The following is a 25,807-nucleotide window of genomic DNA, read 5'->3' on the forward strand; positions in this document are numbered from 1 at the left end:
CATTGCTGGCAGGTGGCAACGCTCTTGCATAGTGGCATCGCGGCGACCAAACAATTTGCAAAATAAACACTTTGGGCGGATTCGATTGACCATGACCGAGACCAGTCCCAGTGAATCCGATCCCCATGTGGAAGAGCAGCCCGCAGATGAGGATGCTGCTGTGGCCGCACAGACACCGCCAGACGCAGCGCCCACTCCCTCAACGAATGGCGCCGGCAACGGCTTGGACGCAGAGGAGGAGAACGATGGGGCCTCTCTGGACCGTGACGATTCCGCCAGCCTGTTTAGCACTACCACGACGACTACCAGGAGCAAGTCGCCAAACACGCGCAAGCTGAACCGCCTGTGCAGGCGCGTCAAAGCACCGAAAATGGTTCCACCGCTGTACAAGTACAGGTGAGCGGCATGAGCGGGTGTTCTGCATCCCATGACGCCCCTGACTACCTGCCTTTTGCAGCTCCCATGTGAAGGAGGACCACAATCACCAGATCTTCGGTGTTCAGTTCAATCCATTCCTAGAGAGGGGCCAGCCACAGGTCTTTGCCACCGTGGGCAAGGATCGGGTGTCCATCTACGAGTGCGTCAAGCGAAACGAGCAGGAGGACATCAACGGTGGCCTGCGCCTGCTGCAGGTCTATGCTGATCCAGATGTGGGTACAAAGTACATCGCATACACTTCTTGGATGTAACTTAAGTTTCGTTTTAGACCGATGAAAGCTTCTATACTTGCGCCTGGTCGTATGACACCATCTCTGGCGATCCAGTGCTGGCCGCTGCGGGCTATCGCGGTGTCATACGCATCTTCAATCCCATCAAGCATCAGTGCAGCAAGAACTACATAGGGCATGGCCATGCCATCAATGAGCTTAAGTTCCATCCGGTTCGGCCGCAGCTGCTGCTGTCCGGCAGCAAGGATCACTCGCTGCGTCTGTGGAACATTCAGTCGGATGTTTGTGTGGCCGTCTTTGGCGGCGTGGAGGGACACCGTGACGAGGTGCTCTCGATTGACTTTGATCTGCGCGGGGATCGGATCATGTCCAGCGGAATGGATCACTCGCTGAAGCTGTGGCGCCTGGAAAAACCCGAGATCAAGGAGGCTATCGAGCTGAGCTCGAATTTCATTCCCGGCAAGACGACAGCTCCATTCCCCACCATCAAGGAGCACTTTCCGGACTTTTCCACGCGCGACATCCATCGGAATTATGTGGACTGCGTCCAGTGGTTCGGCGACTTTGTCTTCTCCAAGTCCTGTGAGAACTCCATTGTCTGCTGGAAGCCCGGCCAGCTGTCTGCCCCCTGGCACGACATCAAGCCGCAGGAGTCCGCCACGACAGTTCTCCATCACTTTGACTACAAAATGTGCGAGATTTGGTTCGTGCGCTTTGCCTTCAACTCGTGGCAGAAGGTTCTGGCCCTGGGCAACCAGCTGGGCACCACATTCGTGTGGGAGCTCGACTGCAACGATCCGAACTTGACCAAGTGCAGCCAGCTGGTGCATCCGAAGAGCAACTCCACCATTCGACAGACATCCTTCTCCAAGGACGGATCCATTTTGATTTGTGTCTGTGACGACAGCACCGTTTGGCGCTGGGATCGGGGAAATTAATTCGTAAGCCATTTATTTATTTATGCATAATTTATTTTATTTGAAAATGTATACATATAAGTTGTCCTCCAGCGAACTCTCTTAATCGGCTCAATATAGAAATTTTTTCAGATGGCGTTCAGTTTGTGAACTTACTGGAAGTTTCGTGCTTTCGAGCCTTTGGCGAGACTTTTTTGCTCTTTTGCGAGTGTTTTGCGATGGCCATAATAAACAGGGGAACATGGCCAAAAAAGAAACCGATTCGGTATTCGGTATATTTTGGTATAAAGGTCAGACGGTATATTTTAGTGATAAATACGCGGTCACACTGTTCACAGTGCAGTGCAGTTGTTTATTTTTGTTTTTAGATTTTCCAATTTTTTCAATTTAAATCCGAATCCGTTGTAAAATGCTGACTGACAGGGTGATAGCCACCAAGGAGGCTCTGGTTGTGGCTCTGGGCGACAACTGGGAGCGCTACAGATCGAACATGAAGAATTGGTTTCGAAACCGCTGGAGCAAAGAGGAATTCGACTGTGAGTGCCGAAGGATAATGTCGCCGGACAAATTACATCTGCACAACCAATTTCTGCTGGCTCTGCTGAACAAGATCGATGCCTTTGCACCCGTGGAGACGACGCCGCCGTTGCAGGCCAGCAACAGCAACAGAAGCAAGCGGCGGAAACGAAGCACACGAACCTTTGCGGAACGTTTGAATTTTGAAATCTTGGAGGTGCTGGACTTTGTGGCGGAGGACAATATGCAAGTGATCCGACCACCGCCCACTATAGGTGGGGACCAGCCGATGCAGCAACATCCGCCCATTCAGCGATACTGCGCCCAGGAACTGTTCCTGCCCGATGCTGGCTTTATTATGGGCCGCTTTCTGATCGGTGCCTGGGAGATTGGCCTCGTCTCGGTGGACGACAACGTGGCCGAGTATGTGGCCATGGCGGTGCAAGTGCTGCTCAAGGATCTGCTGGGCACCATCATCAAGAAGCGCAAGCACTACAAAACCAGCGGCGAAGGCAACTTTTACTATGATGTGGGCGCTCCACTTCGGGATCCCGCCCAAAGGAACACTGTGACACGGCAGAAGGTGGACGACACTCCACTGGAGCTTGACAAGGAGCTAAATACTGCCAATTTTATGAGGAGGCAAAACGACGATGTCATCTTTCTCTCTGCCTGCGAAGAAGTGTAAGAGGATTTTTTGTTATCAATTTTCCTGTTTGACTACTGAAATTTTTCTCATTTACAATTTGCAGCCTTCCCAGCGAAACGACGCTCATCACGCTCGAGGATTGCCAGCTAGCCTTTCGGGATCGCAACTTGATTGGCTCCCACTCGGTGTACTCGATCAACATGGAGCGCCTCAACATGATGATGCATTAACTCATCAACCAAAGTATTTTAGAAACCTATTTAATATCAGTTCTATTCATGTAGATGTAGCACAAAGCACAAAGGGTGCTCGTATATAGGGTATATACACAGCTTATACTACGAACCAAAGTCTTAACAAAATTCGCGTGGCGGCGGATTAAAGGGCACATGGCCAGGCAGAAATTGGTCCGCCTTGAAGGCTTCAATTTCAGCTGGCGTCAAGGATTCCAAGGTGCTGTACAAAGAACTGCCCACTGGCTGTGGATGTTGTTGTTGTTGCTGCTGAATCATTTGATGTTGCTGTTGTTGTTGTTGCTGCTGCTGCATCATTTGTTGTTGCTGTTGAAGCAGCTGTTGCTGCTGCTGTTGGGGATTTACTTGCTGCAACATCTGTTGCGCCTGCTGCTGCTGCTGCTGCTGTGGAGGGAAGCCAACTGTCTGGGCTGCTTGGGCAAACAGACCATTTGGCGGCTGCTGTGGCTGTTGGGGCACCTGTGCAAAGATACCGCCACTGGGATTGACTCTAGCTTGGCCAAAGACTCCTCCTGGCTGCTGTTGAAAGGCACCACCAAAAGGCATTTGATTCGCTGCTTGGGGCTGGGGCTGAGCCTGAGCGAATATATTGCCTCCCTGAAAGGCCTGGGGTCCAGCTCCCTGCTGCTGCTGTTGTTGTTGTTGTTGCTGCCCAAAAACACTTGTTGCTCCGGCCACGGTCCCGCCGCCAAACATGCTGTTTCCCGCGTTACCAGATGCCATGGAGCCTCCGAAAAGGCTTTGTGTGTTATTGACTTGATTTGCAGCGCCCAAGATGTTGCCGCCACCAAGTGTCGGCTTACTGAAGATGGAGCCAGGGGCATTGGCAGCCGTTGCGGCAAAGGGATTTTGGTTGGGCGCACTAGAGACGGCGGAGCCTCCTTCTGGGGCATCGTAGATCTTGATCATAACATCGACCATCTGTGGGGTCACTTGGGTCATGGTCTTCATCTTGTTGGTGGCCTCCATGACCTCACGGTTGAACTGTTGATGGAACTGATCGAAGCTGTTCAGACGCTTCGACTCGTAGCAGAGCAGGCGGACCTCTTCGAAGGATTGATCCTCAACGAAGTTCGGCATGTTGGCCTTATCCTTGAAGGGGCCGTACACCGAGAAGGGCCACATCTTGCCATTGATGCTGGCTTCCATGTCATTCTTCAGCACCACTCTGAAACAATCCAGCAAGTTTGTTATTATCTTTCAATTTCGTTGTGGCGCTCTTTTCATACTTGATGTCAAAATGTTCGTTGCTGCACTTGGTGCCAAAGCGGCAGGAGCCCTGCTGGAAGAATCGACAAATTACCATGCTTATGTACTTTTTAATTAATTAATTTCGCAAACAAATATAAAACAAAACAAAGCTGTGACGGGCTGGGGGCCGGTAAATGCATGATTTTTATTTTTTCAGCTTCCGGTCACACTCTACTCTCTTTGGCTTGATCGGCCTTGGCAGGGTATGGAAAACACAGCCCAGCAACATTTCTGTCAACGGTATGTTAGGAATTGAGGTAAATTTTAGCTAGCAAAAGTGTTATTTTCTGAACAGTTTTGCCTGTTTTCCATACCTTTTTTTCCTCAGCAGCTTGTGAATGTTGCCCAGCAACATTATTAGGCACCAGCAACATCTGAAGGCGGGCTGATTTGAAGCACGGCCTTGCCGCCCCAATGTATCTCGTATGTCACAAATTTGTTGGACGCGGACAAGCAAACACACAGAGATAATGTCGAATTTGTATATAAATTCAGCAAATTAGTCGACTTATCCCACAGGAATAGCGCCTACAAATAATTATCAGTTCCGTTTCGGCGCGAGTGATTGGTACGGCTGCGCTTTTAGTTAATTGCGCATTTTGTTATTGTTTTAATGCGTTTCACTCATCAAAGTGGGCGGCACTCGCATCAAATGATACGGACACCGGCTGAATTGGCCTCCTAAGGCTGGGAATACCGCTTCCAGAAACGCGCTTCGATAGTTTGCAACAAAACGGAAAAAATTAAAACGCAACAGGCAACAACGCGAACCGAACGCGTCTTTTGCGCTTGAAAAGGGCATTCGGGAAGGCAGGAAAATTCAAGCCAATAAAAGATACATACAAGAAAAAATGCAAAGAGTGCGCGAAAATTGAATGCGTGTGCGAGCGTGCTAGTGTGTGTGTGTGTGTGTGTGTGCAACCATAAAACAAACAAATAAAAGTAGTGTGAAAAATAATTTGTGTGTTGTTTAAACAATTAGCCGCAAAAACGGTCGCATCGCATCGCGTCGCGTCTCTTTCTGTCTGTGTGTGTGTGTTTCTGTGTTTGTGTATCCCTGGAATGCGGCAGTCGGCGGCGCATGCGCAAATATTTGTGATTTGTTTTTGTTTGCGCGCAGAAGCTGAAGGAGGGAGCGAGAGAGTGAGCGTAAAGGGAAGCCAACATTGGAATACCACAACGATATCGATGGCCGTCTGCATAAGGTTAGTTTTATTTAGTTATGCTTCCATTTTCAAACCATCCCACGGGAGGAAGTACTGCTCGGCTGATTGAAGCCCACGTAACCCCCAGAGACCCTGCCCACTCGAAATTAACCCATTCCCGACATGCCTCTCCCTGGCTGATCCCGAAAATTGCTCTATTCTCTTTTGAGGCACAGTGACGCCCACTTTGTCAGCGCAACGCCCACACTTTCCATTATATTTATTTCTTCTTTTGTCTTTTTTTTCTTCTCATTTCCAAACCCATTTTCCCTTCCTTTCCTCCACTTATCTTTGGACACTGACAATAAAAAAAAAAAAATGCAAGTAAAGAAAAATCAATTTTCAAAATAAAACAACAACCAGGACAAAAACAAAGGTAGGGGAGGTTGAGGAAGATGTGGAAAGAGAGAGAGCGAGCAGAGATATCAGAAGAGGGGTATCAGGATCGGCATAAGAGCCGAGGAGTGGAGAATGAACGACAATAACATCAATTTTGAGGCATTTATATGCGCCAATAAATTTAACAAGAGAAACAGAGACAAGAGGCCGAGAGGCCGAGATAGAGAGACAGAGAGAGATAGAGACAGACAACGGGAGTGGGATAATAGTAGTAGGGGGCGGAGGTGGAGGAGGGTTGGAGAGGATCAGGGAGAAACATGGGGATAAAAAGCAACAAATAACAAGCAGAAAGATACACGACAACGTGCAACAATAAGACACAAGATCAAACAAAACCAGCAGCCTCTGCCGACGAGGCAGCAACAGCAACAGGTAAAAGCAGCGACGGAGGCGCATGTGCAGCATTTCAAGGTGTGCTAATAAAAAGGTGAGGCATTCCCAGGAAGCGCCATCACAGCAACAGCATAAGGTGCATCAGTTACAGTTTAAATTCAGCAACGCAAAAATACATTGAGTGAGAAATTTGATTAAGAAATTAGGCAACCCGGTGAAGAAGGAATTCCCACCTGCTCGAAAAACACACCTTGGCTGCATTTCGAAATGTGCAGCAAATCAATACCAATGTGTGTGTGTGTGTGTGTGTGAGTGAAAGAGGCTGCCTGTGGCATGCGGGGGGCAGCAACAACCTGTTACATCGGCGCTGCCCCCTCCGCACCGTTTCCTGCTGCCTGAAATATGTAAAGTCAATTTCGTGTATCGGAAAACTGTAACTAATGCCAAAGCGTCAGCGCAGCAAACAACCAGCAGCACCCAGGGGCAGGGGCCAGTGGCAGGGGCACAGTTAGAGGCAGCCGCAGCAGCAGCAGCCTTAACCCATTAACGTAGATTGGAGAAATTAATGAGAAATAAAGAGGCTGTACTTATCAGAAGGGAATTGGGAATAAAAAACATTTTAAAAAGTAGTCTATTTTCTACCTTTGTGCCCCAAATGGCTAAATAGATTTTCGGCCTGCTTAATGCATTAACATCGGAATGTATAGATATTTGTATATATAAAGCTGAACATTCTGAGCAGCTGGAAAATTCGAGTAGAGTTTATTCTGGCCTAGAAAAAATGCGTATATTCAATTCAAATTAAAAAAACCGGAGTAGAAAATGGTGGAAAAAATAAATGCAAAATTTACCTACTCACGGCACCAATGGGTTAACAGGGGCCACATTTCGGACCAAGTTCGTTGCACGCGGCGGAAAATAAAAGACAACAAAGTAAAAAACTTTTTTGTCAATGAAAGAAGAAAACTTTCTTTTGGGCTTATCCACATCGCCGACGGCTTTCGGCTGGCTCGTTCTGCGTCTCTCTTTCGCTCTCTCTCTGGGTGTCTGCCTCTGCTTGGCCTACCAGTATACCCTTTGCAGAGGGTACTATAATTTGAATTCAAAGCTACTATACACTCAGAAAACCATCTCCTATTATGAAAGTAGGACTAGTTAGAAAGAGGTCTTAGGTTAGCAATCCTCTTACAAATCCTCATACTCGGATGAGGCTTCTTAAGCTTCAAAAACTCCAACTCAATATCAATATCATCCAGTTTAAACCACTCTAATACTATGTCTGCAAGTGCATCTAATATTCTAGCATTCTTTGCTGTAATTGGTTGGCGTTTTGGCTTAACGCGCCTGCTGCTAGCTGCAGCATCAGGTCTCGGCCCAGCTCCTTGGGGTTCTTCATGGTCCATTAAGACGATTTAGGTTGGCTTCTCTTTTTTTTTTTTTGGGGGGGGCGGCCCGCTGCCTGCCGCTCCCAGTTGGAGGGCGGTCACGGCTGCGTGGGAAGATTCCGTTTGCTGGTTTGTTGTTGTCTCTGTTTGTCATCTCTCTGGCCTCCAGGCTTGATTGCCAGCCAATCTCTCGAGTGTGTAGTGTCCAAGTTGCTGCAACAAGTGTCCCAGTTTATGGCTTCGGATGGCTAGAAGCCGCAGAGAGCTGCCACAGCTACTAGCTGCTAGCAGTTAGCTGCTAGAACTAGTTTAAGTTTCCTGTCGGAGCGGCTCACATAGTCACATACTTACATAGTTGCGCACGCTTTTTCCTTCAGGGGCCCCGTTGCTGCCGTTTGTTGCGGTTGCCGCACCTTGGCCCCCACCACACCCCACTGACTGACTGTGACTCGAACTCCCCCCAGCCGCCTGTTATTAACCGTTTGGCCACATTTTCTCACACAGAGAGCACAGAAATGCTTTGCAGGCCACTCTCTGGCAATTGGCGCGCCTCTGGAAATGACAAACGGCCATGAGCATGAAGCAGCCCCCTAGAAGAGGTCGGAGGAAGAGGCAGGAATAGGTAGTATGTGGAGGCAAAGTCGAGGAGAGTCAGTGTGGCAGAGAGATGCCGCAGAGGACGGGAAAAAAAGCAGCGGGAAGCAGCGGGAGTCGACTCCAAATGGGAGCTGCACTAAATTACTGAAATCAAAAAATATTCCAAGTATTCCAGCCTGGAAAATTGATTCGAAATAACAGTATATTGAGTTGGAACGAGTATTTCTGGCATGAGTTCAATTCATGGGGAGTAATCGAAACGGGACCAGCTCAATCGATAACTCATCCAGCTATCGCTGTAATCAAAGTGGACACTCACTCGTTTTTATGATTAGTAGAATGTTACACGATCAACATTATAGATTTGATTAAAAATTCAGTTCTGAAAGTTTTCATTTTGATCTATGATCTCCCCTAGCCGATGCTATAGATACTTAGAATCACCAGCAGATACAATTGTTGAATTATTTCGGAGTCTATTTTTATGTGAAATCGTGGTTAAAGTTTCGGAAAATGCTGCTTAGTGGGAATCAAAATGATAAGTTTACTTTTAATCTGTGATTCCTAAGATTTAATTTGAGTTAAAGAAACTTCCAGTAGCAGTCGTTTGTCTTTAATTCATGGACATCCTTTTAATCCAAAAGAATTCCTAAAAATATTCCTGGCATGTAATTGAAATGAAAAGATTCCATCTTCTATTAGATAAACTCCTTGATCCGATGCTTCAAGCTCAAATCAGAGATCAAAACGATTGCAGCTTCCATTAGATCATAAGTATATGAATTATGTAGCTGAAGCATTTTTCGTTAAACTTTCAGCCGGGAACAAGTTTATCCAAAGAGCAGAGCTCCACATCAGTATGCAGTATGCTATGCTCCACATCAGGTTCATTAGCTTAGCCAAAAAGCCTAGCCAACCCTCCATTTGGTCTGTCTGCCTCCTCCCATAACGGGCTGCCAACCGTTCTCTCCTTGCGGCCCAGAGAGTCTCCACTCACGTAGCTGTAACTGATTTGACCTCCCATCACTTAGCTACCAAAAAAAAGAACCAACTCCTCCTCCATCGAAAGATTTCGCTGCCGTTCTGCCATTCTGTGAATGTTGTGGTTGGAGAGGGGACGTCGGGGCAACGGTGACGGTGACGGCGACTGTTGTGACGGTTTTTTGATGCTTGGCTGGAAAAGTGGCGTGACCTCGACAACAAATTTCTATTGGATGCAATTTGGAATATCGCATGCGCAAATGAACATTAACACTTTGGCCATGCGCTGAAGAAACACTAAAAAAAAACACAACACACAGCACTGAAAACTTGTTTGTACAATGCAAAAGTAATGACAAAAAGAAAAACAATAATCATAAAGGAATAGAGATGGTGTAGGAAACCGATTCAGAGATACCCTAACAGGGTCAAGGATGTATTGAATACAAAACAAATTAATAAAAAAAATTAATTAAGAAACAAATAAACAAACAAAATAATATGCAAGATAAATGTATAGGGACAGTATTAAACCATAATACAAATTTCAATATTTCGAAATTGCAAAGATTTTTGGTAGAACGATAAATTAAAGCTTTGGTTTGAAAATGTTCCTTCGGTTCTCAAAACTCCTTCGCCTTCGATAAACTTTGGTTCCAAAAAATGAATGTCTTATGATTATGATCTTCATAGAGAAAAGCCCTGAGCTTTCTAATGTTCTAACTTTTGGTCTTGGATTCTCTGAAGAACACTCATTGAGGACCACTAAAGAGAGCACTTGAGTTGGCAGCACAGCCGAGGCAATGCCTTGATTGTCTTTCGCTTGGTTAGAGTATAAACCATCAAAAACGGCAGCCAGGCCAGGGACCAACAAGAGAGAAAAAGTACGCTTAGAAATTAGAAAGTACGCGCGCGCGCTGTCTTGGGGAGAGGCTGTGTGGGGCTAAAAGCCGACGCAAGGCAGGGCAAGGCGAGGCGGTGGGGGGGTTATATGTATGTATGTGAGTATAACTCGATTTGTGACTGTCATAAATGGCGGAAATTGTGGGGCTCTCGAGACAAGGCGGCAGGCGGTGGCAGTGGCAGTGGCAGGCTGTTGGTGGCAGCCGGCCTCAACCGACTTGGGGGCTCTGTCTCTCCGGGCTAGCTTTCTACTGCCTGCCGCTGGTCTTCAGCTGTAGAGCCTCGTCTTCTGGTTCGGTTTTTTTGTTGCCTCTTTCTTGACTATAATTTGTGCCATCAGCATTTTGTTGTCGTTATCTTAGCAAAGCGAGCGAGTGACAGAGAGAGAGCGACAGAGTGAGCGACAGAGAGAGAGATATAGAGAGAGAGAGAGAGAGAGAGTAATGAAGCGTAAGTTTTGACATTTCACCAACTCTCTTTTCGCCTCTCTCTTTTAACATGCTCTCCATAATTAGCCAAGCAGAGAACGCGCTTAGTGCCAACATTTCGACAGATTTTTATTAATTCTTTCCCTTTTTTTTCTGGTCTGCGTAGCGTACACTCTTTATGGCTTATTTAAGCAGAAGACTGCGTTTAGCCGAAGCTTTAAATACCCTTCTACGAGCACATTCGCTTGCCTCAAACTGTGAGATTTATTCTTTGATATTCGCCGCTAGGCAAAGGAGAATCCCCTGGAATCCAACCACAAAATACACGTTGCCCAACGCTTGGCCAAGGATCAAGAATGATCTTACCAAGGCTTAAGTTTGCTTTGCTTTTTCTTTGCTCTGTAAGGGTATAACCTTCTGGGAGAACCGGCTCCGAAAGTTCCCTTCGATCTGCGTTTATTATTACACTTAATGTGACTTGATTTATAAACAAGAGCAGCCACACAGCATCCACCAAGAGACGGCGGCTGCAGCTACACCACTTCCAATCCCATCTGCTTGGAAAGACAAGCAACGACATGCCTCAGTGACCAACAAAAAAAAAAAAACAAAATAATGTGTATGGGGGTATGTGTGCAGGTATTGGGTTACCAAGTCTGCACACCCAACCCACCCCAAATACCCCCGCTGCCATAGGCTTCTTCTGCTTCTTCTTCTTGTCCGTTGCCTTTACTGCTATCCGAACTGTCTTTTAATTAGTTCATAAATTTTGTATGTAAAGAAACTGCAACGCAATTTCTTCACGTCTCTTTAACTCTCTTTCACTCACTCTCCCTCTGTCTCTTTTCTCTCTGGTAAATGTATAACACTTCCCTTCTACTTACCGCTGTCGCCCCATTCGTCTCGACCCTCCTTTTGATCATGCCTTTCAATAAATCGTTCAATCCGGAAGTTTGTAGCGCGCTCACACAAAAGAAATACCGCGCGCACACCGCACTCCTCTGCCCACCCCACCTAACCCCTGCACAGTAAGCTGCTTTTGTGCCCAAGAAAGGAAATAGAATTTTCCTCATTTACTTCTTCCTTCTGAGCAACAGAGAATACTCAAAGTCATTTTAATGGTTTCCGCTTTTTATGGCATTGCTCGGCTATTATTATTGGTAAAAAATTAATAGAAATTTAATTGGATACAATACAGGAGTGGAGCGGCGGTGACGAAGAAATGTAAGGGAGGGGCAAGCATTTATTGCGCATGCGCGCCGCCATCTCTTCCGTCATCTGTCTCTCTCTCTCTCTGTCTCGGTCTCTGTCTCCTCTCTATTGGAGGTCTTTATGGCCCGTTCACGCTTTGCTCCCCCTCCTCCCCCCTCTGCCCGTGTACATGTGTGGGAGTGGGAGAGGTTAAAGCGTGCTAATGCTTACATAATGCTTTGTTTTCGGTCTGTTTTAGTGTCTCCTCTGCTTTGGGGTTTCGTTTGCTTCTATTTCACGTACGGCGCAGTGCGTACGTGAGGGTAGGCTTAGAAGAAAGTTGAGGACACAATAAATTATGTGATTTGGGTTCCATAATCTCCCCGTATAGGGTAAAAGATTGATATTTCGATCTAGTTTTATGGACCTATGGGCATTCTGGTATTGGCCCAGATATGGAATGATAAGCATAAATCAATTTAGACTGTAATTTGTCTGCATTTAACTGGAATGTAATGGAAAACTATTTGGGTTAATTTGGGATCATTTGTAGCAATTCAAGACCCTTTTTTTACATATGATTTTAAGTTTTTCTTTATTGTTTAATGGCAAAGGAAACCTTTTTGGTATCCGTATTTGATAGATAGTTGGACAGATAGAAAACTAGATATGTTGAAAGATACAATAGATAACGTAACTGATCGGAAGCAATAAACAACTACCAAACGAGTAAACACACACACATAAATCATTTTCAAGCATTCAAATTATAAAACTTGAACCACTACAAATTTCAGCTCTCCATTGAGACAAAATCCACCCACAGCTTGGGCTGTGTAAATATGTAATCCCCACAAAATCACACCATATACAGCACGCGCTCTCCATTCTCCTCTCCTCCCCACACTCCACTGAAGCTGGAGCTGCCCACCCACACGTACTACAATACGAATCCAAAATCCACGTTTAAAGAGTGTGAAGGGGTTTCTTCTAATAAAGTTACACAAAAAATGGAATGGACCACAACAACAACAACAAGAAATCGAAAGTAGCTGTCGAGGCTATAGAAAAGAATTTCAGCAGCAGCCAAAACAAGAAAAATTAATGAAATGAATTGAAATCTCTGGCCAAAGAAAAGGTAGAAAACCAAACATTAGCATAAATGAATTTATTCTACTTCATTATGGATGTATGTATGTATGTTTGTGGAGTTAGGAACCCCTGTATATGGTGTTGAGGTGTGTGGCACGATGAAACAACAATTTTACAGCGAACCAGAGATGAGAAATGTTTATTTTCTTTTAGATATTTCGATGAGGAATGCTTTGAGAACGCCCCAAGCCAGATGATAATTAAATATTTGTACATATGAACTTTACTGGGTTACGAGGCCAAGCCGCGATGGCTAGAAATGGGCTGATGGAGCTGTGCAGTCAACTCAGAAGATGTTTCTTCTTCTTGGCTAAGGTTAGTCTTGGCAGATTTTTGTTGTTGTTGTGGTTGTTTTTTTTTTTTGCTGCTTTTGGCAAGAGTTTTGTTAACAAGTTGCTCCACTCATTTGATGCTGGCCTCAAGATAAATGTACAAACGTCTGTACACGAGCTCTAGCTCTAGGAAATTTGCATATTTCAACAATTTGTTGCTTGTTCTTTGGATGTTGTAACCCCCTTTTTTGAGGGCGTGGTATAATGGTGGGCTCTCTGCCCAAAAGATTCTCATTCGGTGATAAATTCGAAAGTTTCAATCGTTTGGTTTGGGGTTTGGGGTTTATTTATTTTTTGTTCGTTTCTGTTAATTTACATGCATAAATAATTTGCACAAAAGTTGAGAGTTTTGCGGCATGAAATGGATAAGTTTATGTCTATCGACGGGCGGTCCTCTCCCTTCTCTGCCGTCTCTGCCGTCTCCGTGGTGGAACTGTCGTCGTAAAAATCAAATATGCGCTGCAAACTTGACGCAAATGATACCCATAAACCATAAAGCCATAAAGCTGAGAAATGGAAATTGTATTCGAACGGATTGAGGGATTGGCGAAGGTAGGGTTTTCGGTTCGGCTTCGATTAGTCTTCGTCTGGGGAGTGTCACTAAGAGTTATTCAGGTTTTCGATCAGGGCATCCACTTATGGAGATGTGGTAGCTGTTTTGGATTGGATATAGCAATAATTTAATCTACATATTAATTTTGGTTGAGTTTTGTCTTGTGCTACAGGCACAGGTTCAGGTTCAGCACATAATTAAGCAGTTTATAAGCCTATAGACCCCCGGCCCCTCCCACTGGGCAGGGAACATTCGTTTGAAGTTTGTTTGAGAACTGGTTGATGGAGAAATTTTATTATCTATAAGTATGGGTAAATCATTAAAAAAATATTCTTCAACTACGATTTTTTATAATAAATACAATCTACTTTCTACTACTTTTATTTGATCTACTCGTGAAATATATATATTTTTCCCTAGTTTAGGATCTACATTTTGAGCCCTTACTTTCATATATTGCATTATTTATGTATGTACATTTAATCCCACATGTATATGTATGTATGTATGTATAAACCATCTTTAAAATCTTAAACTTTCCTCTATGATCTGGCTCCCACAAAACCTTACTCTTTAATCCATTGTGGCAAAGCCCGGCTTGGCGTATTATTCCCACAGCTTGTGCTCCAGTTAAGAGGTTTTCATTAGGAAAAGTCGCTGCATTTGTAATCAGTAATCCAATCCAGCTCCTCCCCCCTTAACACATTCTCACCGCAAAAGCTTGACTTATCGTTTAACCTTCGTTCGCTTATAATTTTTCCTCTACTTCGAGCTTCAGGCTTTTTTTTTTTCGGTCTCTGTTTCTTTTTTTTTTTTTGCATTGTTATTAAGTTTTCGTGTGTTGCCTACTGTGCTACACATGGCTTTTAATGATGGCTTGCCACGTTTATGGTTTACCATAAAAAAAAAGGGTACTCGCAACACAAAAGTTGTGGGTGGCCCCCAGATGTCTGTCTGAGTCTGTGTCTATGGAATTTATAGCTGAATAATATTTGATTTCGTTTAAGAATCGTGGAGTATGCATTTCAAGCATATCAACTTACGGAACCATCCATGGGCTAAAATTGCCGCTCAGCCTTTCCGGGAACTCGGCTAGGATTGATACAAATCTACTCGTAGAGTCAGCGGAGTGTCACGTGCAATTTAATCGTCTTTTGATGGTTACAAATCTGCCCCAAAAGATGAGCGGGCACTGATAAATGGAACTTCCCCGAGAATACAGCGTGGAATCGTGTGAGTTTTTTTGTCTTGGTGGAGGTGTTTGCAGATACCCTCTAATCGGTGGCTGGATAAATGGGATTTTGTTTCTGCTACAGAAAGCGTTTTCGAACAAGTTCCTAATCAAAATAATCTGCAGAGTTAATAAGGGAAATCTATTCTGGCAGCAATCACAAAATATAGTCTTCCTTTATTTCTTGCTTTTTTTCTTGGGATTCAATTTAGTGGGTATGCCACAGTCGTAATCTGATTTTTTCTCCCTGCCTTTTGTTCCGCGCTCAATGGTCGTGTGCATCCTTTTGTCTTCGTCGTCTTTCAGTTCAGGTGGGTTCATTCATGAAAATTTTTGCGCCTCTCTTCCGCCAAGCCGGGTCGAAGACAGTCATCTGTTTGACTTAACGTCCACTGGGAGGGGGTGCGGGGGGAACAGACACGGACAGAGTCGACGTTTGTCGTTTGTCATTCGATACAACCAATGAAGGCGTTTGATATTTATTTCGTTTTCCTTGGTTTGCTTTTGTGGAGCAGCGCACCATTTGAAAAGCGATATATGTATGCAGATGCTGGGGGACTACAACGATAAAGTACGGAGGGGTACGGAGACGTGAAAGTGTACCTTATACCACGCGTTTTTTGGTGCGTGCAATGCAAATGCAATGGACCGTGGAGCGGAGCTTTGGATCGGGTGATTGGCGGCAGAAAAACTCTGTGATTTTCTTGTTCCGTTTTCCTCTCATTCTCATTTATTTCTTTCTTGTTTTCTGTGTGGGTGTCTTGGCTGTGTGTGTGTGTCTTGGCTGTGTGTGTGTGTATGTTGGCTGTGGGGGTTTTCTTGCCTCATTCGAGCGTCTCTGTGGCTGTCTGTGCTGCTGTAGTGGTGGGTGGCTTGCTAGAGTTAGTGGCGATCAGGGCTGGCAAGAGGCACTAGTTGGCTCCCAGTTGGGTGCCATAATTGGAAGTAAGATTCGGTAAAATGCGACAACTAGCTCGAACGGAAATAGTTACTTTTTAAAGGCTCTCTCGAGACAGTAGTTCCCCCAGTTACGATTGCTCATCCCATCTCATCCCTCCCATATAACGCAGCACACCTCAACAAATTCCTCAAAGGTGAATGACCGGTAATAATAAAAAAAAACAACATACATGTCGTGTGCATGACGTGCGATGCCTGCCAAAGAGGGTGGGGTTCCCATCCATGTGGCTTATCCACTACGAAAGTTACGCTTCATTTGACTGCAATCCGCACATGTGCCATTCGATCATTTCAATTCGTGTGCCAGTCGTGTGCAGCCCTGGTCAGTCCTCTGTGGCCACTTCAATCTCCATCAGCAGTCGCCCGGTTATCGTCGCCAGTCGTCGCCGAAGCTTTTGCCTTTTCATTACACATTTCATTGTCTGGGCGCGCGGTCAGTTGCTGGCCGGAATGGATTGTTGTTAAGTAAGTGTACTTAACCCACATGACTTTGCGGTTTTCCTACGTGTACCGAGTATTTCTGGCTCCCCTGATTCGCGCAGTTCGACTCGGACTCGGACTCGGAATTGGAATTGGAGACTGGGGGCCCTCTGTCTGTCTGTCATCACCTCCGAAAAAGCTGTCATTGCCTGGGATCCGATCTCCATCGTGTGCGTGCGTGCCTGCTAAAGAGATTTCTTAACCTTGAGTGACTTTGAGCATTTTTCAACCGGCCATTCCAACCATCCATCCATCCATCCATCCATACCCTCGTATTTATTAACCAAGTTTTATTTAGCTTATTCGTATTATTTTTTTTGGGTTTATTAAATTACTGTTTGCACATGTGTCCGTCTCGTAGTATTCCCCTCCATGCGAGTATGCGTGCCTGTTTACCTCAATCCACGCTCATTTCCTTAATTAAACACTTGTTTCATGGTCTGTTGGGCCATTGCTTTAAAGATATGTACAATGTACATTCGTATACCGAGTGCTCGTAGAGCCAAACAAATATGCCGACTCCTAAAATAATATTAACTTTAAGAGCAAAAATACAACAAACAAAAATGGCAATTTGCAGAAATAATTATGCTTGGGCAGCAAAAAATAATAAATTAATAAAGATTATGTAAAAGTGATCAAGGCAATTTTTTTGTCTGGTTTGCAAAAATCAATCAAGTTCAAAACAAAGTTGCTCAATCATTAAGTTTAAGCTGCGTTTATTTGTTAAAAAAGAAGTGATGAAACTTAATGTACATATGTACATATATGTATGTATGGGGGGCTTCTATTATTATTTATTGGGTTTTTACATGTACCCCCCATCCATAGCTAAATATTTCGTATATAAGGAATATCATGGTTCCTCATGCCTTTCCAGCTTTTTAAATCCCTATGCCAATACGTTGCCTCTCAGTCACAGTCAGCAACACCAAGAACTACAAGGACTAGAATAGTCAAAATGGGCAAGAATAACGGCCAGAAGTAAACGAGGCAAGCCATAAACAGGTCAGGTACACCTAAAGAATGAAAACTAGATCTTTAACTAAAAATATCATCTGTAAAAATGGTTCCAGGCAGGAACTTGCTGCCTCAACAAATCATAATGCCAAGATTGTTTCTCCAAAACTTTTGTTGTGGCGAACAACGATCCCCTTACGAAAATGATATTCCCTTGGGGTGCAGGCCTCGGGTATCGGGCGACTACGATCTATAGCAAATAAATTCATGGCTGGACCCATTAAAAACTTATTATGCTTTTTGTATGCCACTCTTGTTTTATTGTCCATTGTCAAGTGAAGATCTGAAATGGAATAATTCCCAAAGCACCACCCACTGTGCATGGGAAAAGTAATTTTCATAATTTTACACTCCAACACCCGACACCTTCCCCACTACTCCTCTGCCCAAAAGCAGAGCTGAAGAAGCCGCCTATGCCCCAGTGGGGGAATCTGTCTCTCGGCTTGTTATAACTTCAGATTTACATACCTATTTCGTGTGTGGGGGTTGTGTGATGTTTTGTGAGCTGAAACCTCATATTAAAATGGCACTAATTATGGCAATTTGTTATTGGCAAAGGCACCAAAGCTGGGGCCAACGCCTATGATCTCTCGGCATCTCCTTCGCATCAACAATGTTCGACCATTAGCAAGATCAAAAGTTTATTAGCGAAAAACAGGGGGGGAATAGACCTCACCAGACATGAGACGGGGCAACCTTACGCATAAGTGGGTAAAACAATAAAATATATGTAACAAATGAAAGGCTTTGTAAAGTACCCTTACCGATGGATCAATCTCTTGTGAGTTTTTCTATGTTTCAGTGGAAGGGTGAGTCGTTTTGCCACTGCTGTACCAGTATAAGGAAAGTTCTTTGCAAAGTCTGATTTAAATAGATTCTAACAACATCTTTTTGCCATCATTCATGCATACCCTTTGCAAGGGTATACTACACAGCATTAAGTGCCTCCCAGTACAACATTCATCGCCCAAGGCCAAACACGCTCTTACACGCGCATATTGAAATAAATTTTGTATTTATTTATTGTATTTCGATCCCTCCCAGCTCCTCTCCCCTTGCACCAGGTGATGATTTGCTATTTGCTGGCCTCGCGTCCAGTGGGAAAAAAGGGGAATTTCTGGTCTCTGGCTCTCAAAGGGTTAAGGGGGAACTTGGGAAAAAGGTTAAGACGGAATTGGAATCGGCATCGAAGTTGGAGGAGTATGTGTACATGTGCTACAAATTGAAGGCTTCTTTTATGGGTGTATACCCTAGCAAAGGGCTTTATATTTGTTGCGCCACGGAGTTGGCCATAAATTTGGATTAGCTGAAGATTATGAGTTTTTTTAGTTTTAGGCATTTTATAGACGTTAATTATAGCGTAGGATCAAGGGTTAAGTCATGCAATAAATGAATATACATATATCACATATTTATATCGTATAGGCAGGCCTCTTTCTGAAGTACTTATTCAAGAGATATCAACCACTCAAGTAAAAGCAGCTGGATTTTAAATGTATTATGATTCTTCCGGTTCGCTTTTATTTTCTTTTTTTTATTTTATTTTATTTTCAAATTGGTTTCATTTGTCCTGAAAGCATTCTCCAAAAGGTTTGTGATAATGAAACTGTGACTCACGAATTCCTAAAGAGAAGAATTCACTTAAGCGATAATTATAGAGCTGTCTTTTACATAACTCAGGGGATTATTATCATAAATAACCAAAACTTAGATAAATGTAAAGCCAATGTATATTCGTACGGAAAGCTGTGCTTCCAAAGTTGCTTAACAAATTATTGTGTAATTAATTTACAATAAAATCCATAACCCCTACATTCAATACCAATACCATTAAATGCATATAACATCTAGGCCATTTTAAATGCAGTTATAAATGAGTGAAATATCCTTCTCCCTCTTTATAGGGTATTCCCAAGCTCCTTGTGCTGTTCTTAAACCCTAATTTCACTCCTTCATTTTAATGTGCTGCCCGCGAAGCTTTTCATTTGTTGTTTCCCCCTCGTTTTCTCATGGCAATACCGAAAAAAAAAAAACAAAAAGCGGGAGATTGGCAGGCAGGGAGGCCCAGGAGTAGAGCCAAAGAGTGGTGGAGCGGGGCCAGTTGAGGGTTAAGTATTGGCATTTCCGACTCGACTGGGAGACCAGACCGAGACTCGTCTTCATTGAAATCGAGCTGAGAGCGAGCTGCTGAGACGACTCTCGATCCCAGTTCCAGCTTGCACACGGGTGGTGTGGACACGCAGGGGGGGAGGGGGGACAGGGACAGACACACGGCATGGCAATCAAAGGTAAAAAATCTACACCAACAGCAGAGCACACAGCACAGCAACAACAATGAGAGCAATATTTGTGCTCATTAAGCGTAACTGACACACGAAGTTTTGTTGTTGTTGTTGGTTTTTTTTTTTGGAGGGTTTCTTCATTTCGCAAGTCGCCAAAAACTACGCCAACGGGACAGAGTTTTTTTTTTGTTGTTGCTGCTGTGCTGTGACTCAATGGATCTCACCCTCCAACCACCAACCACCATCCTCCCTCCCCTTCTCTTGCTCTGCTCTGCTCTGCTCTCTCTCGCTCTGTGTATCTCTCATGTCTTGTGGGAGAAGAGTAGATTTTGTTGCTGTTGCTGTAGCCTGCCGCCTTCTTGCATTGTTTTTATACCCATTACTTGTGAAGCAAGACGAAGGGTATACACTATACGAATATTAACTAAAAGAACTGTTTAAAAAGCCACCAAATATATGACTTTGCATATCCAGTTTCTGCCATTTTAGCTACTAATTTTAATGGTATTTAATTATAACTTCATGACTTCTGTGATTTGCATGCAGATCCTTGTTTCTTAGACATTGCGGGGTTCCCTGTAGTCATAAGACAATTCGCCTCCATTGTGAGCCTGGTTTTCGCTGTGTCTTTTGTGTGGGGTTCGTTTTGCATTTTCGTTTTGCTTTTGGGCAATTTGCTGGCCCCCCCAAACGGCCAGCGAGCGATTGCTATTATTTTGAGGTAATTCGATGATTTACAACTGTTGCCGTGTTTTGTAAGTTTTCTTTTCCGAATATGTATGGCAAGCAGAGCCCACAACAATGAAGGGCCAGGCCTGAACCGGGGGCCAGGCCCTCACCGCATTCTTTTGTTATGTTGGCAATTCTTTTCTGTTGTTTTTTTTTTTTTGTTTTTTTTGTTTGTGTGTTCAATTCTCAGTCGGCCAAAAGGGGTTTTTCTTCTGTAATTTTTGCATACCCGAAACATCTCAATGGGGGAAGTGGTTTGCTTTTGTGCAGCGTTTCGCATCTTTCGATGCGCGGGCTTACAGCTCTTACATTTCACACCTGTTGTCATTTTTCTTATCCCTTGATGGGCATTTGTAAGGGGAGAGCTGGCCAGTTGACAGCCTAAATAGCTCAAGCAAAGGGTGAGGATCCCTCTCTCTCTGTCTTGCTGTCTGTTCTCTGGTAAATGTGATCCAGATGTTCTCTTTTGTGGATATCTAGAACTAAAGAGCTTAAGAGCTGTCCTGTCTGGCTTGGAGGTTCTAGGCTAGCTGCAAGGACTAGTTCTATGTTTACACAAAAGCAATTATTTAGTCACAATGGAAGTGGGGGACGACTGGCAGAAGGTACAGCTGGCGTACAGAGCGGAAAATTGGAATAAATTATAAAGAGCTCTTCCTTTAATATAAGAAGTGAAAGGTATCACAATTATAAGTAGTAGCTGTATGTTTTGCACAGAGAAATCCATATTAATCAGACCCCACATGTTCAGGAGATGCGCCTTAAAACTCTATTCTAATAATGAAAAATGTAATGGTGGAGAACGCTTCTCGAACCAGTAAAACTAGCGACTCCCAGTTTCCACTCTTATTAAACACCAAGAAAGATTTCCCTTAATTTATATAAGCTTATTGAACCGAAAACTGATGTCAAAGAAAGTCCATTGTTCGTGGTTTTAATCAAGCCAACTCTATTCATTAAGCGAACGGGGGGTGGGGAACGCACATGAGCCAAATTACTACCATATTGTGCTCATGTCAAGCTGCGAGTCGCAACATTTCAATTTGCCTGCGCCTGCGCCTTCGCCTGCTCCGGGAGCAGTCCCATCCCATCCATCAAACCATGAACTGAATTTCACTTTCGTGATACAAATGCGACGATAGACTGATGCGAGTCGCTGCCATTTACTATTGCGAGTGCCGCGGTACTTAGTGGGCTTTCGGTTTTCAAACTAGAGAGCGGAAGCCTACGTTTAAGTCAACACACAGAGACGCCATCTGATGATTAGACGCTTCAGCGCCAACCCAGCAACCCAGCAACCCATCCGGGGGAGCCAGCGTCCGGGAGACCGAACATACGACAGTGCAGTTTATATTACAATTCGCTACGTCAAATGTAGTTTTTGGCGCCGCTTCGTTGCATTTTCTTGAGCACAAGACACATGCACTGCGCGAAAAATATGGGTGACAAATTGGAGTAGAAAATAACAGTTCAGGGAATTTCGTGATTAGAGACCAGCTTGGAAGTATCGCTAGGGAGAGTACCCCGATTACTGGCTTTATTTTGCTCAGTGTACTAGGGGTGCACCTACGTAGCTCGTGTGGCATGTCATGGCTTCAGTGGTGCGACAAATGCTCATTTCACTTTCTATCAGCGTCTGGCGGCAATCTAATGGAAGTTTAATTATGCTACAATGACGGCGTGCCCTCGCCTGTCGCATAGATAACATTGTACAATGCCTTGATTTATAGTTTTTTTTTTCCATCCAAGCATTTTTTAGATTTTTGGTTTTTGCTAATGTTTTTCCCATTTTTTTAATGTATTGCAGGTCTCGGAGGTCGTAGACACCACTTAAACAACTAAAAGGAAACAAAAACACACACCGAAAAAATATAAGACGAGGCAAACAAGGAACCGACTCAAAAATGTCCGGCAATCAACAGCAGCAGCAGCAACACAACCAGCAGAAGACATTAACCACAACAACACTAACAGCAGCAGCAGCAGCAGTAGCAGCAACAACAAACGGAACAACTACTTTGAACAATAATTTGATAAAAACAAATAGCGTTGACAAAATTATAAGCAAAACAGCGACGCAGGCAATTAACAAGCAGCAGCAGCAGCAGCAGCAACAACAACCAAGACGCTCTTTGTTGGCACCAACAGCAGCAGCAGCAACAGCAGCAGCAGCAACAGCAGCAGCAGCAACAGCAGCAACAATCACATCAATTGCAAACTGTGGCCACAATCCATCAGCCACACAGCACGCAACAGCAGCAGCAGCAGCAACATCATCATCAGACATTGACTTCTCGCTTGCCCATACAACAACAGCAATCCACTAAAGAATTGCCTAATCTTGCAACACATCAACAGCAGCATCAGCAGCATCAGCAGCATCAGCGTCGCAGCTTCTACCAATTGCAGCAGCAACAGCAACAACAGCAACAACAGCAGCAACAGCAACAGCATTCCCTCCGCAGTCCGAACCTTAAGGCACCAGCACCCGCACACTCCATACCACCGAGATACCAGCCACCGCCACAGCCAGGCACGGGGATACTGAAACCACATTTGCCCATCAAATATCCGCCGGATATACCCCAGCTATCCAACATCTACATACCAGACTCGCTTAAGCAACGGCAACAGCAGCAACAGCAACAGCAGCAACATCCACAGCAAACACGCTATCTGCAACATCCGGCGGTCATAAAGGGAGGAGCACAGGATATGCTGAAATTTGTACGCAAACCGGAACAGGAACATCCATCGCCCAATGCCTCGGTCACGTCCAGCGGCACTGGTATACCCACGGCCAATGGGGCAGGTGGCCGCCTGACGGTGGAGCAGAATCGCCAGCTGCAGTCGCTGGTGAATGAGCTGCGCACACTCAAGGAGCAGAATCAACGTCTGCTGGACGACAACCAGGAGCTGAGGGATCTGTGCTGTTTCCTGGATGACGATCGACAGAAGGGACGCAAGTTGGCCAGGGAATGGCAACGCTTTGGTCGTTACACGGCCAGTGTGATGCGCCAGGAGGTGGCTGCCTATCAGGTGAGTGGGAAAACAAATCGCAAAGCAATTCAAGCCTAATGCCTAATGGATTGAATCTTCTTTCAGAACAAACTACGTCAGCTGGATGACAAACAGCAAGAGCTAATCACCGACAATCTGGAGCTGAAGGAGCTCTGTCTGTACTTGGACGAGGAGCGTGCCCATGTGGCTGCCAATGCGCTGTGCGCCGGGTGCGGTGCGGCCACCAGGAATGCCCTGCGCGACGATGGCGATGGCTCCAGTTCCAGCACCCAAGCGGATGAGACCATCACAGCCTTGCGGAACTATGCTGAGCAGCGCCAACTCCCCCAGGTGAGCAGCCACATCATAAAGAAGCCAACACCACCGCCAGAATCATCATATAATGTGACTCATATGCAGGATCTACGTCATGCCCACACGCTGAACGATCAGACGCTTCAGTATGTGCGCTCGCTGGAGCGACGCATCCAGCAGCTGGAGGAGGAACGCACCACGCCCACACCCCATCTGCAGCAGCAGCAGCAACAGCCCATGCCCACGCCCACGCCCCTGGCTGGCACACCAACGCCCCAGCCAGCCACAGCCACAGCACCAGCCAAATCAGCGCCTTCGCCCCATCAGCAGGAGATCAACAGCAGCCAGCAGCAGCATCAGCAGCAGCATCAGCAGCTGGCGGTGGCTGCAGCAGCGGCGGCAGCAGCAGCGGCCATACAGCTGCCAGAACCGATAGCCGGCCGTCCGGAGGCGGTGGTGCGGGCCCTCCAGGTGCTGGAGGTGCGAGAGCAGCTGGAACGCGACCGGCTGGGCAATTTGGCAGGCAGTGCCCTCGATCAGATGGACGATGGCGAGAAGGCGCTGGTGCGCGAGATGTGCAACGTGGTCTGGCGCAAACTGGAGGGCAGTCCGCACGGACCCGCTGCCCTGGAGCCGCTCTAAGCACACAACCACACACAGAACCTAAACCGGGCTAACACTTAGATATTAATGAACGTTTAATCCTAACTTATCCGTAATAATTTAATCCTAAAAACATTGTACAAAGTTCAAACCACAACCTAAGCTTAAGACCCGAGAGACCACAAAAAAGACGACCACAAAGGAATACTCAAACAAAAAAAAAACAAGAAAAAATGTTTTCGTAGTACGCCATCAACGGATGACAGATCCATGGGATAGCTATAGGTATTGTCTAACCCTTAACAGTACTGACATAAAGATTCAGCTTTGAAATCGAGCTTTAACTGGTCTTAAAGCTAACCCGATTTGGATGCGAATCGCCCTGCTGCCTGCTCAGCTCAACTCCACGGATGACTCCACAAAATCAAATAATCAACTCCGCTGTTGTTTATTTTCGATTTAGAAGATGAAAACTTTCCAAATGCCGTTCATTTCTTAGGATCACTTTTTTTAATTAAACTTAAGTAGCTGCCCCCAAGATGACGATGATGATCTGTTGTTCTGTTGATGGCCGTATTCTCATAAATAATTTTGTTTTCTAAATAATTATTGTAAACTTTGACTGTTATTTTTGAGGAAATGCTATTCATGTGAGAGAGAGAGAGAGAGAGCTAAATCTTTTTGCTAAATCAAAATACAATGCAACAAATATTTCCATAAAACTGTTTGGATTTTCTATTGATAATATTCTGCGAGGGCTAAGTTTTCTAATATCGGCTGTACCTTCCACACTCGCAAAAACTTGGAGGTAATCTAGGCGTGTTACCAGCATTGCTTGCACATCCACGTACAAACGTAAATTACCACAGAGCTGTTTAACCTGATTTTACTTGGCCAATTTGCCCATATCACATTTCATTCAGAAAGATCGGGGCTTCTGGGACAGGATGATGCAGCAAGAAATTGCACAAAATGCAAGACACAAAACCCACTTTTTGTTGCCTCTTTTGCATTTTGTTGCTGTTGTTGTTCAGCTAATTCATGCACTGTCCAGCCGCGGTTTTGGACGCCGCTTGGGAGAAGCATCAGGGTGTGAACATGTGGGTTTTAAAGACTCTACGATACAATGCACTCTCATTAAATATGCGGCCTATCTTTTGACCGCTTTTGCGTTTAAAGTTTAAACAGATTGGCTTAACAGCAGGGATAGGTGTGTGATAAGACTGGAAGGGAGAGGAGGAGATGTTTCAGTGATAAGAATGATACACAAATATGAGATGGGGGAGGTGCATTGTTAATGTGGATTAATCAGAATAAATTGTGTTATCTACATGTGTGCCTGGTAATCATGAATGTATATGTAACATAAACCATTTATTTTATACGTAAAAAAGAAGAAGCTTAACAAAACTACTTACCATGCGAAGAAGCATTGAAATGCATTCAAAATATGAACGTTGCAGTTAGATATTT

General features: G+C 44.8%; 4 protein-coding genes across 4 annotated transcripts; 3 read left to right on the forward strand and 1 right to left on the reverse strand.

Moving 5' to 3' along the window:
* LOC111073079 (polycomb protein esc) lies at window positions 1-1,715 on the forward strand. The gene is made up of 3 exons (XM_022365209.2): window positions 1-396; window positions 458-650; window positions 707-1,715. Exons 1-3 carry the CDS (start codon window positions 92-94, stop codon window positions 1,604-1,606), a joined length of 1,398 nt encoding a protein of 465 aa, XP_022220901.2. The 5' UTR covers window positions 1-91; the 3' UTR covers window positions 1,607-1,715.
* Window positions 1,716-1,884: 169 nt separating this feature from the next.
* Window positions 1,885-3,095, forward strand: LOC111073081 (transcriptional adapter 1). Its single transcript, XM_022365211.2, has 2 exons — window positions 1,885-2,785; window positions 2,854-3,095. The coding sequence occupies exons 1-2, from the start codon at window positions 1,995-1,997 to the stop codon at window positions 2,978-2,980; spliced, it is 918 nt and encodes a 305-aa protein (XP_022220903.1). The 5' UTR covers window positions 1,885-1,994; the 3' UTR covers window positions 2,981-3,095.
* Window positions 2,985-4,372, reverse strand: LOC111073080 (chromatin modification-related protein EAF1). The gene is made up of 2 exons (XM_022365210.2): window positions 4,234-4,372; window positions 2,985-4,172 (listed from the first exon to the last, which is right to left on the reverse strand). Exons 1-2 carry the CDS (start codon window positions 4,308-4,310, stop codon window positions 3,104-3,106), a joined length of 1,146 nt encoding a protein of 381 aa, XP_022220902.2. The 5' UTR covers window positions 4,311-4,372; the 3' UTR covers window positions 2,985-3,103.
* A 314-nt stretch (window positions 4,373-4,686) lies between these two features.
* On the forward strand, window positions 4,687-24,545 carry LOC111073060 (basic-leucine zipper transcription factor A). Its single transcript, XM_022365194.2, is given in 5 exon segments — window positions 4,687-5,460; window positions 22,224-22,553; window positions 22,555-23,455; window positions 23,522-23,767; window positions 23,837-24,545. Coding segments are annotated over 4 exon segments (1,917 nt in total). The 5' UTR covers window positions 4,687-5,460; window positions 22,224-22,320; the 3' UTR covers window positions 24,374-24,545.
* Window positions 24,546-25,807: the final 1,262 nt, after the last annotated feature.

The sequence above is a fragment of the Drosophila obscura genome, unplaced genomic scaffold (genome assembly GCF_018151105.1).
Source record: "Drosophila obscura isolate BZ-5 IFL unplaced genomic scaffold, ASM1815110v1 contig_200, whole genome shotgun sequence".
Taxonomy (NCBI): Eukaryota; Metazoa; Arthropoda; class Insecta; order Diptera; family Drosophilidae; genus Drosophila; species Drosophila obscura.

Excerpts from the sequence above, each read along its gene's own strand:
- LOC111073080 (XM_022365210.2), bottom strand. The coding sequence starts at position 4,310 with ATGGTAATTTGTCGATTCTTCCAGCAGGGCTCCTGCCGCTTTGGCACC. Across the intron at positions 4,173-4,233 it reads AACGAACATTTTGACATCAA|AGTGGTGCTGAAGAATGACA; the intron begins GTATGAAAAGAG and ends GGATTGTTTCAG.
- LOC111073081 (XM_022365211.2), top strand. The coding sequence starts at position 1,995 with ATGCTGACTGACAGGGTGATAGCCACCAAGGAGGCTCTGGTTGTGGCT. Across the intron at positions 2,786-2,853 it reads CTCTCTGCCTGCGAAGAAGT|CCTTCCCAGCGAAACGACGC; the intron begins GTAAGAGGATTT and ends TACAATTTGCAG.
- LOC111073079 (XM_022365209.2), top strand. The coding sequence starts at position 92 with ATGACCGAGACCAGTCCCAGTGAATCCGATCCCCATGTGGAAGAGCAG. Across the intron at positions 397-457 it reads CCACCGCTGTACAAGTACAG|CTCCCATGTGAAGGAGGACC; the intron begins GTGAGCGGCATG and ends TGCCTTTTGCAG. Across the intron at positions 651-706 it reads AGGTCTATGCTGATCCAGAT|ACCGATGAAAGCTTCTATAC; the intron begins GTGGGTACAAAG and ends GTTTCGTTTTAG.